This window comes from Barbus barbus (genome assembly GCF_936440315.1).
Source record: "Barbus barbus genome assembly, chromosome: 11".
Taxonomy (NCBI): Eukaryota; Metazoa; Chordata; class Actinopteri; order Cypriniformes; family Cyprinidae; genus Barbus; species Barbus barbus.
In genome coordinates, this window is record NC_136739.1 from 11691903 (window position 1) to 11706017 (window position 14115).

At 40.8% G+C, this 14115-nt stretch overlaps 1 protein-coding gene across 1 annotated transcript; it reads left to right on the plus strand.

Moving 5' to 3' along the window:
• Window positions 1-1379: 1379 nt before the first annotated feature.
• LOC306877113 (E3 SUMO-protein ligase ZBED1-like) lies at window positions 1380-7168 on the plus strand (the record flags this gene model as incomplete). The annotated part of the gene is made up of 6 exons (XM_079428647.1): window positions 1380-2110; window positions 2271-2344; window positions 2405-2594; window positions 6191-6287; window positions 6480-6609; window positions 6789-7168. 6 exons carry the CDS (start codon window positions 1380-1382, stop codon window positions 7166-7168), a joined length of 1602 nt encoding a protein of 533 aa, XP_079284773.1.
• Between the last annotated feature and the right edge of the window lie 6947 nt (window positions 7169-14115).

Below are 14115 nucleotides of genomic sequence, written 5' to 3' on the forward strand. Positions count from 1 at the left end.
GCATCAATGCATTGAGACGTTTCTTTGCCATACGAGGACCTGCAAAGCAGATAAGATCGGACTGCGGAACAAACTTTGTGGCTGCGGCAAAGGAGCTAGGATTAAGCCGACAACAACCTGACTTCAAAGTGCAGAACTTCTTGAGTCAACAAGGGTGCTCATGGGTGTTTAATCCTCCTCATGCGTCTCATATGGGTGGGTCATGGGAACGTATGATAGGCTTATCAAGACGGATCCTCGATGCAATCCTGCTTCAAGAGAACATCCAACTCACCCACGACGTCCTGTGCACACTCATGATGGAAGTGACTGCGATAATCAATGGCAGGCCTCTCATTCCAGTCTCCACTGACCCAGAGTCACCGTTCATCGCATGGAGATTTCACAGACAAGGACCTTCTCAGCAGACAATGGAAACAAGTCCAAGCTCTCGCTGACAGATTCTGGCGCCGCTGGCGTCAGGAGTTCCTCCCCACCCTGCAAGTCCGCCAGAAATGAAGAGATTCTCAAAGGGACCTGAAAGAAGGGGACATTGTGCTCCTAAAGGACAGTCAAGCTGCACATAACGCATGGCCTATGGCAAGGATCACAGCTGTCTTCCCTGGGAGAGACAGCAAAGTAAGGAAGGTGGAGCTCAGGACATCAGATCAAGGTTCTGCGAAGGTGTTCTTAAGACCAGTGTCAGAAGTAGTTCTTCTTCTGCCCAAAGACTGATGATTCAGAGACATTTGATAGTTAATAGTGACCTTTAAGGTCAGACGGGGAGTGTTCTGCCCTTCAGGCATTTAAGTTTAATTTTTATGCTTTTAATTTGGTATACTTTCAGTTTCATGCAGACTCTTATTTTGACGTTTGTTAACTGAGCTAAAACAGGAACTAAAAACCGCATTAGAAACGCGAAAAAACGGCAGACTGGTCAAAAAATGCAGACAGTCATTTCGACAGAGATAATTCATCCTGCCTGTTGATTCCCCAGCAGAAGCATCGCTTGTATGTATATAATCTTTGTTCTGGCTAAGTTAACTTTTAAGCATTTGATTTTGTGCTGTAAGAGTAATGTTCATGAAAGCTATGTGGCTTAGCTAATTACAGTATTTTGCTGTTTGTTTTCTAGTTTCACTCTCTCATTTCTCATCACTCATCTCATATGTATGGATTCAGTACAATGTGAAGAAAATAAATCTGCATACAAAGAATTTCGGATTTCTTCATGTTCATAAATAGAGAGAGTTTAGCTCACTGTTTAATTGGAGTTGTTACACCTCAGCGAGAACAGTACAACCACAAATTTACGAGCGCACCTAAAACGTCACCACCTGGACAAGTTTATGCTTACGGAGGACCCAAAGCAGCAGCGGCCGCGTGACCCAAAACAAACTATGTTGGACATCGATGGCGATTGTTCCCACAAGTTTCCATCTGCTTCACCAAGGTCGCAGAAAATTACAGAGTCCATTGCCTACTTTATTTGTCAGGATTTGAGACCGTATTCAGTGGTGGAAAACCCCGGCTTTAGGCGCATGGTGAACGCGATGGAGCCCCGCTATCCTATTCCAACCCGCAAACACCTCACCAAGGTTTGCATTCCCCGGCTGTACGCTCAGACAAGGGCACACGTTAAAGCCTCCCTGGCCAGCGCGGAGAGAGTTGCCCTGACGTGCGACGGCTGGACCTCGCGCACAACTGAAGCATATGTCACCATCACGGCCCACTTTATCAACGAGGAATGGGAGCTCGTTACGTATGTTTTACAAACCAGGGACATGCCCGAGAGCCACACCGGACACAACCTGGCAGAACATCTGAGAAAGGCCATCGCTGAGTGGGGAATCGCAGAAAAGGATCCAGTAATCGTCACTGACAATGCGTCAAATATGACAATCGCAGCTGAGGAGGCAGCATTCACACTTCATGTCAAATGTTATGCTCATACATTAAATCTAGCTGCACAACGTGCCCTCAAAATCACAGCAGTCGCACGCCTGCTGGGAAGGGTGAGACGCATTGTGAGTTTCTTCAGACGGAGCACCACAGCCAACCACATGCTGAAAGAGAAACAAAGGCTTCTACGACTACCAGAGCACAAGTTGATGACGGATGTAGTTACCAGGTTAGTGTGTGGTTACTTTTCAATAGTTTATTTTGTTTTTTTATTAATTATTAATTTATTAATTACATTATTATTTAATTTGTTTAGTCTTTTATGTAAAGCATCCATGCTGTCTATAAATAAAATATAAATAAAGTATATTTATTTTATTTAACTACAGATGGAATAGTGCGCATGACATGCTGGAAAGATTCCTGGAGCAACAACCGGCCATCTGCGCAACCCTGCTCTCGAGTGAAGTCAGGTAGACCGAGAAAGATCTGTGCACACTGACTGAGTCGGACGTGACAACAGCTGAAGAAGTAGTCAGCGCTTTGAAGCCCATGAAAGAGGCTACACAGTACATGTCCAAGGAGAAGACCCCCACACTGTCAGTCGTCGCACCCCTCCAGGACACACTGATCAACGGACTGAAACCGATCGAAGGTGAATCTGCAGTCATAAAAGAGATGAAGGCTGCCATGGCTGGGGATCTTCAGAAGAGGTACATTGACCTCAAGGCAACTCTCCATGCATGTTCAGCGATGGATCTTGATGGATCTCGATGGAAAGACAAGATGGCGGCGCGAACACATCGCGAGGCTCAGCGTCTTACCAGATTTTGGAAAATAGTGTTAATTTACCTGGTTATTTCACTCGTATTCGCGCGATTCAGTTGTGCGAACTACAGCTATAGTAAACAGTCACTTTTGGACATCAACAAACAGTGTTCCAACATAGTTTTAGATCATCCTTTCGACTTCAGCGAACTCCCGCCGGAGCTACTGAGATCACCGCGGACAAGCGGATCACTCGTACCGACCGGAAGTGCTCGGCGTCGGCGTTGAGACCGTAAACAAAGACGGGGAAAGCGTGGAGGGCTGCGTGCTAAGCTAAGGCTAAACCCACATCGACCAGCTCTGCCCAGCATCTTCCTTGCCAATGTACGGTCTCTGATGAACAAGATGGACGAACTAAAGATCTGGACCCTCACACAGAAACAGCTTATGGACTGTAATGTTATGTTCTTCACTGAAACATGGCTCTGCAACGATGTCCCAAACAGCGTGGTGCATATGGATGGACGCTCTCTCTTCAGGGCTGACAGAGTAGCAGCAACCTCTGGTAAAAACAAGGGTGGTGGAGTATGCATTTATGTAAATAAATCATGGTGTAAAGACTCTGTCATTGTTGATACCTACTGCTCTGCTGATCTGGAGTTCCTGATTATCAAGTGCAGGCCATTCTATCTACCACGTGAGTTCACTTGCATTGTTGCTGCTGCAGTTTATGTACCTCCGGACGCTAATGCTAACGTGGCTATGAAAGAACTCTGTGCTGCTATTAGCAAATTACAAACCCTGCACCCGGATGGAGCCTTTATTGTCGCTGGGGACTTCAATCACTGCACTCTTAGATCTGTTCTCCCTAAATTTAATCAAAATGTCTCCTGCACTACAAGGGGACATAAAACATTGGACCACGTTTATACTAATGTGAGTGATGCCTACAAAGTCACACCCCTCCCCCACCTGGGTCAGTCTGATCACCTCTCTTTGTTCCTGCTCCCCAAGTATACCCCGGTCATCAAACGTGTGAAACCTACAACAAGGACTGTTAAAATCTGGCTGGAAGGTGCTGACTCCACTCTTCAACATCAATTCCAGCACACAGAATGGAGTGAGTTTGCTGCCCAGGCCACCACAAACTCTCAGATTAACATTGACACTTACACCAACTCTGTCATGGAGCACATCAACAGATGTGTGAGCAGAGTGACTACACAAAAAAAAAAAAAAAAAAATCTTCCCCAATCAGAAGCCCTGGATGAACAGAGAGGTTCGCCTCCTGCTCAAAGCAAGAGATGCAGCCTTCAGGTCTGGAGACCAGGAGGCTTACAGCTCAGCCAGAGCCAACCTGAGGAAGGGTATCTGCCAGGCCAAACTCACACACAAACAGAAGATTGAAGAACACTTCAACTCTTCAGACCCCCGGCGTATGTGGCAAGGCATACAATCTATCACAGATTACAAACCACCTAACTCTGTGCCCCCCTCCAGCTCTGCCTCCCTCCCAGACGAGCTCAATCACTTTTATGCTCGTTTTGATCAAAATAATAAGGAGATCTCACTCAAAGCTGAGCATCAACCCAGTGAACTGCCTCTCACTCTCTCCACATCAGATGTTTACTCCACTCTGCGTAAGGTGAATGCACGGAAGGCAGCTGGCCCTGACGGAATACCTGGTCGTGTGCTTAAAGCCTGTGCGGAGCAGCTAGCTGGGGTCTTCACGGACATTTTCAATCTGTCCCTGACCCAAACAACTGTCCCCACTATCCATCGTACCAGTACCGAAACACTCCACTGCCTCGGTCCCTAATGACTTCCGTCCTGTTGCACTCACCCCCATCATTGCCAAGTGTTTTGAGAAACTGGTTGCATCCCACCTAAAATCCTGTCTCCCTGCTACACTGGACCCATTCCAATTTGCCTATCGCCACAATAGGTCAACAGAGGACGCCATCTCAACAGCGCTTCTCTCTGCCCTCAACCACCTGGACAGTCAAAACACACATGTGAGAATGCTGTTCATAGATTTCAGTTCTGCATTCAATACTGTAATCCCCTCCAAGCTGATCTCCAAGCTCAGCCAGCTTGGAATGAGCACACCCATCTGCAATTGGATTCTAGATTTTCTGACTAACAGACCTCAGTCCGTCAAGTTAGATATCCTCTCCTCCTCCATCATCACCCTGAACACCGGCGTGCCACAGGGCTGCGTACTGAGCCCTCTCTTGTACTCCCTCTTCACCCATGACTGTGTTCCTGTTTATGGCTCCAACACCATAATCAAATTTGCAGATGACACCACGGTGGTAGGTCTGATCAAGGATGACGATGAGTCAGCCTACAGGGATGAGGTGCAGCACCTGGCTGTGTGGTGTGCCACCAATAATCTACAACTAAACACCCAGAAGACAAAGGAGATCATTGTGGACTTCAGGCGGACTAGGAGTCATGCACACACACCCATCTACATCAACGGAGCTGTAGTGGAGCGTGTGTCGAGTTTCAAGTTCCTTGGCATCCACATCTCTGATGACCTCACCTGGTCCCATAACACCTCCACTCTGGTCAAAAAGGCACAGCAGCGCCTTTACTTCTTAAGGAGCCTTAAGAAAGTTCACCTGAATCCCAGGATCCTTGTGGAATTCTACCGCTGTACCATTGAAAGCATACTCACAAACTGCATCTCAGTATGGTACAGCAATTGCTCCGCATCTGACCGCAAAGCACTCCAGCGGGTGGTGAAAACTGCTCAACGGATCACCGGCACCCAGTTAACTTCCATTGAGAACATTTATCATAAGCGCTGTCTGGGCAGGGCAAGAAACATCATCAAGGATGCCTCTCACCCCAACCATGGACTTTTCACCCTCCTTCCATCCGGCAGGCGTTACAGGTGCCTACGCTCTGGCACTAGTAGGCTCAGGAAGAGCTTCTTCCCCGAGGCTGTAACACTTCTGAACGCCACACCACCAATCTAACCTGCACCTGCTTATTACTGCACTGGTCACAGTACTTTACACACATGCATTTGCACTACTCATATTTTGCACAGACTGCACATTGTTAAAGTTATTACAATATAAACTGTCTAAAGTTGTTACTGTACAAGCACAGTAAACTATTTCTATAAAATATTGCACTACTGCTATTTTGCATAGAATACATTGTTCTATCAATACTTTGCACACTCATCCAGCTGTATTTATTTATTACCACTGTTCTCACGTTTCTGCTGTTCATAATGTGTATATATAATCTGTAATCTATATAATCTACATTGCTCTGTTCATAATGTACATACAATCCCTACATTGCATTCCTATTTATATTCTGTATATACTCTGCTCAATACTGTACATAGCAATTCCACTGTACATTCTGTAAATCATATCTTCACTTACTCTGCACTTATATGTATATAAAACACTATATTCTTGCACTTCTGGTTAGATGCTAACTGCATTTCATTAGCTCTGTACTTGTACTCTGCATAAATGACAATAAAGTTGAATCTAATCTAATCTAATCCCAGATTCAAAAGTCTTCCCTTCCTGACTGAAGATGAAAGACATGAAGTTTATGATGGACTGATTGTAGAGGCTGCAAGACTGAGCATGCAGCCATCAGAGGTATGGTAAGGCAGTGATGGTACTGCTAGTTTAAAAGGCAAATCCTACATCATTTTAAAATAGATAAATATTAAATAGTTTTAAAAGCATAATTAAATACTATAATGTTGACAGGTTTAAAGGCATATTTAATATAGTAATTAAAAGATTTATACAATAAAAGCTCATGAATTTCATTTCATGTTGACTTAGTCACTTTGGAGTGTGGATGAAGAGGGCACAGCAAATGCTCATGCTGATGATGAGGGGATGGCATCTAAAGAAGATGATGAAGACGCTGTGGATGAAGGAGAGCAATTCATGGAAGGAGTGAGCAGTCAAGGTCAGTAGTATTACCCATTGTTATCCAGTGAAGCGCACTGTGTTGTCTGAACTTCTGTGTAGGAATTATGGAATGTGCTTAACTATAAAGCACATTCCACTGTAGTTAAATAAAACTATATTACTTATATATAAATATAAGTAATGTTTTTTTTGTTTTTATTGTTTATTTATTTGAAGGTCAGCGTCCTCCACCCAGGAATCCAAGGCCGTCTTGTCCACTGGCTGCCCTTCTTGGTGAACGATACGGTGGTGGTGCAGCACGAACCAAGAAAAATACCCAAGAGGACGAGGCCAAGGAGCAGATGACCCGCTACAAGGAGGCAGATCTCCTGGAAGTGAAAGAAGATCCACTGGTCTGGTGGAAGGAGCACCAGTGTCAGTATCCACTCTTGTCGTCACAACTAGCTAAAAGGTACCTCTGTATCCCTGGCACTAGTGTTTCCTCTGAGAGGGTCTTTTCCACCGCCGGAGATATCATCACTGCTCAGAGAAGTGCACTTCTCCCAGAGCATGTGGATCAAATTATTTTCCTGAACAAAAATCTGAAGACAATGTAGATCACTTGCTCTGCAGTTATGTGGAGAGGAGAGTTTGTTTAGTGTTCACTTAAGGCCTTAAGCTACTTTGCTAAGATGGGTACAATTTTTTTCAACTTGAATTATTGTCTGGCTGCCATGGTTTATTTTTTCTGCTGGCTAGACTGGCTACCTCACATACGTGTAGGCTTACAGGCCTTAAAATACTCCGCTAAGTTTTAAGTTAAATGTTCTTAGTGACTTGAATTATTTGATGTTTTGGAGAAGCCATGGTACTACTATGTTTACTTACATGGCAGCTAGACTGGCTACCTCATGTTCATTGTCAAGCTAAAAAGATGTCAAAGAAACTGTTCAGAACAGGCCACTTGCACTTTAACTCTCCATTGTTAATTGCAAATTGCAATGTTGCACTTTATTTACTTTTCAAAGGCTTGTAAGCTACAGTTTGCACTGTTTCAATAAATGGAACTAATTTTCTCAACACATCTTTGATTAATTTTGTCCAGCATTTATTTTGCAAGCTGTCTGATGTTTTTTGAGTTTATTTCAATTAATTCAATCCAAGTAAATGAAACACTCACAAGATGTTACCAAAATCACTCTGTCTCTTTTAAATCTATCAGAAAATGATGTAAGCGTATCGAATTATATAGAATCGTATCGAATTATATCGAATCGTATCGTTGGCTAAATATCGTGACATATATCGTATCGTGAGCTGAATATCGTGTATCGTATCGTACCGTGAGATTAGTGTATCGCTACAGCCCTAGGTAGAACCATCACTTCTACCACAAAAGACTACTTTATAAATAATCTTCCTGACTTATCTCAATTCCTCAGCATATCCAATAGCTCAGAACAACTTGATGATGTAACAGAAACTACTGACTCTCACTTTTCTAGCACTTTAGATACGGTTGCTCCTTTACGCTTAAGGAAGATTAAGGAAAAGAGTCCAACACCGTGGTATAAAGAGCACACTCGGGCCCTAAAGAGAGCAGCCCGGAAAATAGAGCGCAGCTGGAGAAAAACAAAATTAGAGGTATTTCGTATTGCTTGGTGGGAAAGAACCCTACCGTACAGAAAAGCATTAAAAACTGCTAGATCTGCTCACTTTACAATACAACCCCAAGTATTTATTTAATACAGTGGCTAAATTAACAAAAAATATAACATCAGCAGGTGCAGACATTACCCAGCAGCACAGTAGTAATGACTTTATGAACTACTTTACTTTCAAGATCGAAACTATTAGAGATAAAATTGTAACCATGCAGCTGTCAGCCACAGTATCACTATAGATCCCCTGAGGAACAATTCCACTCATTCTCTTCTATTGGAAATGAAGAATTGTATAAACTTGTTAAATCATCTAAACCAACAACCTGTATTTTAAACCCTGTTCCATCTAAGCTCCTAAAAGAGGTGCTTCCAGTTGTAATAGATCCTCTTCTAAATATTATTAACTCATCATTGTCATTAGGATATGTCCCAAAAACCTTGTAGCAAATTAGCTTAAAAGGGAATATTTATTATTAATTATAACTGGTTATAATTAATAATAAATATTTAGATTAGATCTTAGAACTGACTGTAGCCAGGGGCGGACTGGCCATCTGGCAGACCGGGCATTTTCCCGCTGGGCCGACGTACTTTTTGGGCCAGGCCTATACATGTTCTCATACCATGTTTGTCTGATCGGCCCATAAAACTCATAGCAGCCTATAGTTTTTCTGCCTAAATAGTTTAGGGCGCTGTGGTCTTTGCGGCTGTTTAATGTATTTGTCAAAAAAAGTCGGTTTAGGATTTTTTCCCCCCAGACAGACCGGCCATGAGACATTTAATCAGCAGCCCATTGGTTATTTTCTTAATTGACATTGAGCTGACCCAATCACATCTTTAAACTCCCCTTTTGGGCTCTCTCTCTCTCTCTCTCTCTCTCTCTCTCTCTCTCACACACACACACACACACAGTGGTGTATTGTAACAAAGTAATAATACAGTACTTCGTTACAGTACTTAAGTATTTTTTGGGAGTATCTGTAGCCTACTTGAGTTTTTATATTTCAGCCAACTTTTACTTTTACTCCACTACATTTCCTAATTAAAACGTATTCTTTTACTCCGATACATCACAGATGATTGATTTTCCACTCAAAGTCGAGTCTGGGGTGTATGATATACAGTATATCTTCTGCAATAATAGGGTAAGTGTTGTTGTAATGATGTGTGATCTGACATTATCAAGTTGGCTATATCATCAAATCACACACAGAGTGCACACACTTGATTTATTAATGTATTAAAAAATTCCAGGCATTCTAAATTGTTGACGGCAAAAATGCTTCTGTATGTTTTTTATATTTATATAATATAGTTAACTATCCCCCGGTTTCACAGACAAGGCTTAAGCCTAGTCCTAGACTAAAATGTAAATCTTAGCTGTTTCAAATGAAATAAACTTGCACTGACTGATCTTAAAATATATCAGTGACTTTCTTTTGTCTCAAGATGCGCCCCAGTAATGTTTTTTTCTAAGCATGTTTATAAAAATTACTTAAATGTCCTAATTGAACTATGGCCTAATCCTGGCTTAGTCTAAGCCCTGTCTGTGAAACCGGGCCTATATCTATATCGAACAAAGGGTACCGTTTTTCTGCAGATATCAGCATGAACACATTTAATAATTATTTCATACAAGTTCAGTAAAGCAATAAGTGACTTAAGTTTTAGACTTATTGCTTGTTTTTGCTCAATTTTGCCAAAGAAAATAGTTCCAAACAAAGATCACAGCACTGTTTTGCGACTCTGAGTATTGGACGGTGTACTTATTGAATGAATCCGCTTTTTGAACAAATCGGTTGAATAAATGATTCAGTGATTCACTCATTAACACAGTCAAATGCTCTGTTCCTGAATGAATCAGTCGTTTGAATGAATTGGTTGAATCTCAATGACTCACTCATTAATGGTCACTTTCTGTCACCAAAGTTTTTGCTGTCACCTAGCGGTTTTAATTTAACTTTTCTTTTCATGTTTTCAATTATTTCAAATATCAGTATTCGATGTTTTATGTTAAAAACACAACATTAGGCCTATTTATGCATCTGTAACTGCAGTTTAAATGCATCCATGTCCCCTCTGAGATACATTAAACTTTGTAAATACATCTAAATGCTATTTCAGATGCAGATTCCAGAAATGTTTTCTTATGTTGGAATGAAAGACACCAAGTACTGGATGAAGTTCCTATTCTTACCCAAAAATACAAAATGGAAGAAAGAGTTTAAACTGAACACAATCTTGCTACTAAAGCTGTATGAATATTTATATATATATATATATATATATATATATATATATATATATATATATATTTGCTTATTTTCCATTTTGCATATACAGTACTTGTACTTTTACTTTCAATACTTAAGTACGTTTAAATATCAATAAATATCATATACTTTAAGACTTTTACTCAAGTAATATTCTAAACGAAGACTTCAACTTCTACCAAAGTAATTTTTTGGTAAGATACCTGTACTTTTACTTGACTATGGCTTTCAGGTACTTTATACACCACTGCGCACACACACACACACACACACACACAGGATGTCTTCTTATGCTTTTAAATGTTCATCTAAGGAGTTTACACATTTGACTAAGTAAGTTTACAGTTTATTTAATGCTATACTATGGGAAACAGTTATCATCTGATCAACAAGTTTCTCCCTCAAGCACACAGGCACACACACAGGATGTCATAACTATATAGGCCTGTAGTTTTAGGATTCATCAGTGTGGATTATAGTTTTATTATATTAATAAACTACACTTTTTAGAACTGTTTCCTACCTATTATTATATGGCTTTAGTGCTTTTATGGAATCGGAGCTGATATACATAATCAAGAGCGTGCAAAGATGGGTAGTATTTTGATCGTATGTAGTGGGCCAAAATGCCAGGGCCGATTTTTTTTGTCCCAGTCCAGCCCTGACTGTAGCAGAATCGATATTACAATTGCTTGATCTGTCCGTCCACCGAGCAGACAATATAATTATTTATCAACTCTAGGAAAGATTTTCCTGGTAAAGGAACAATAGCCTTCCTACTTCTACAGTGCTAACAGTAGTTTAGCATGTAGCAAGGAGCAGCATTCAGTGACTTTGAATCGTGAGCAGAACACAGAGACAATCAATTGTGAATGTAAGGGATTTAATAAATGAAACTATAGCTAACATACAACTAAACTAAGCCACACACACACACATATATATATATATATATATATATATATATATATATAGAATGGAGGAAAGTAAGGAAAAGAGAGAGAAGAGCAAAAGAATGGCAGTATCTCAGATCAATTAACGACAGACCAAATGAGAATCATCAGAGAATCACAATTCACCTTAAAAGGGGTTCAAACTTAAACACGCATCTAAACAGTTGTAAACGGTTACTTGCATTGGTTTTGTAGCTGAATGAGAGTCTTGATGCGGTAGACAAAAGGTTATTGATGATTTCTTTAGGAAGATTTTCCTCTGGTTCTTCTGAAGATAGGAAGGTCCACAGAGTCCATAAAGTTACTTTAAGCTAAAACTGCCAGAAGGTCAAAAGGAGCATTCGGGAGGGTGTCCGTCTCAAGATGAAGAGTTTTGTGCACCGATTAGTCTGACTTCAGAACTTCTGATAGTTTGTAGCCACAATCAATTTTAGGTGGAGTGGCCAATCAGAGGCATGAATTTTTAGCGGGAGAAACTTTCTTTGTCTCCGTTTATGGACCATTTGCATTTTTATTGCTGGTCTGGAGAGTTGGTGCAGTAAAAACTGTATGATGCATTTCATGATCACATAGTGTATCTCATTGTTCGAGGAATAAAAAGATGATAATTTTGATACCGAGAAAGTAACCTATAGAAGATATTAAAGCAGAGATACACTCATACACTTGAATATAGGCGTTTAGAGTCTAACTAATACAAGTAAAGGGTTGTAACTAGGTTAATATAATAGGGGAATATACATACAACACATGCATATACCAGATACATTTATACCTGCTTAATTATGGCCTAAATAAAGCAAATGTCTTTATGTGTGTGTGATGTGTATTTGAAATTGTGGAGACCACTGGTCTAGTCAGGCCATTGGTGCCTGGCATGGGGGGGTCATTCACTCCTTTTCGGAATGTGTTTGAAGTTTGATAGGGAGACCAGAGAGGTGACCTGCTGAGCTTCTTTTGATAGCGGCGAAAAACCATTGGCAATTTAGCACCCATATAAATATAAATGGTGAGGCCAGGTCAGTCATTTATATGCAGATGTCAAAAGGCTAAAAGGGTCTCTTAAAACCCAGTGTAATCAACCATCAATGAGCTTCAAACTGGCTGTTATTAAGCCTCATTAAAAATAACACAACTTGATCCCAAAGAATTAATTAATTACAGACCAATCTCGAATCTCCCTTTTCTGTCAAAGATATTAGAAAAGGTAGTATCATCTCAACTATGTTCCTTCTTAGAGAAAAATAATATATGTGAGGATTTCCAGTCAGGTTTTAGACCATATTATAGTACTGAGACTGCTCTCATTAGAATTACAAACGACCTGCTTTTATCTGATCGTGGTTGTATCTCTCTATTAGTGCTACTGGATCTTAGCGCCGCGTTTGACACTATCGACCACAACATTCTTTTAAATAGACTAGAAAATTACCTCAGTATTTGAGTGAGCTCTTATCGCATTATAGTCCTTCACGTCCGCTGCGATCTCAAAATTCTGGCCATTTGATAATACCTAGAATATCAAAATCAACTGCAGGCGGCAGATCGTTTTCCTATTTAGCACCCAAATTCTGGAACAATCTACTTAACACTGTTCGGGAAGCAGACACACTCTTGTCAGTTTAAATCTAGGTTAAAGACCCATCTCTTTAACCTGGCTGACACATAATACACTATCCCATTTCTATAATTCAAATCCGTTAAAGGATTGTTAGACTGCATAAATTAGGTCAACCAGAACTGGGAACACTTCCTAAAACACCTGATGTACTTGTTACATTGTCAGAAGAATGGCATCTACGCTAAAATTAGTCTGTTTCTTTCTTATTCCGAGGTCACTGTAGCCACCCAGATCCAGACTGTATCCAGATCAGATGGTGGATCAGCTCCTAGAGATGACCTCTACAGCCAGGACACCTAGATGAGCCCCAGAGACTGATCCCCAGTGAAGACCCTGTCTCCAAGACGGCCATCGGGACAAGACCACAGGAACCAGATGAGTCCTTTGCACAATCTGATTCTGCTTTAGGCTAGAGTTAAACTGCTGATTTTGTCTGGCCAGAGGAGAATGACACTATTTCGACAAACAATTTCCCTGTCTAAATACTGTAAAGCTGATATAAAGCAACCCAGCTTTATATCAAGCCGATGTAAAGCTGCTTTGACACAATTTACATTAAGAGCGCTATACAAATAATACTGACTTGACTAAATTATATAAATAAATATATTCCAAAAGGCAAAAAATGACAAAATTTCCACAAAATTGCTTAGATGACAAAGATTGAAGCTTCGCTATTACATGATTATAACCTTATATGGTTATTATAATCCAGTATTAGCATTAGATTGCATTAACATGAAAGCTGCCAATGGATCACTTGAAAAAATATTTGAATTGGTTACAGAGTTGTAATAATCTAGATTTTTTTAGGCTTGTGTTGGGACTTCACTCTAAACTCATGTCAGTGGTAAAGGTCTGCACAAAAACCCACATCATTTTGAACTCTCATCTCAAGAACCCTCATCAGATCTTCAGATATGTGACACCATTCAGGCATCATCTGAAGAGGCCTGTTGATTCAAGGAAATGTTAGACCAAACCACAGATATATAACGTATTTTCCAGTGCACACTAAAATCAGCCAAGGGTCTAAGACAGACAAACAACACA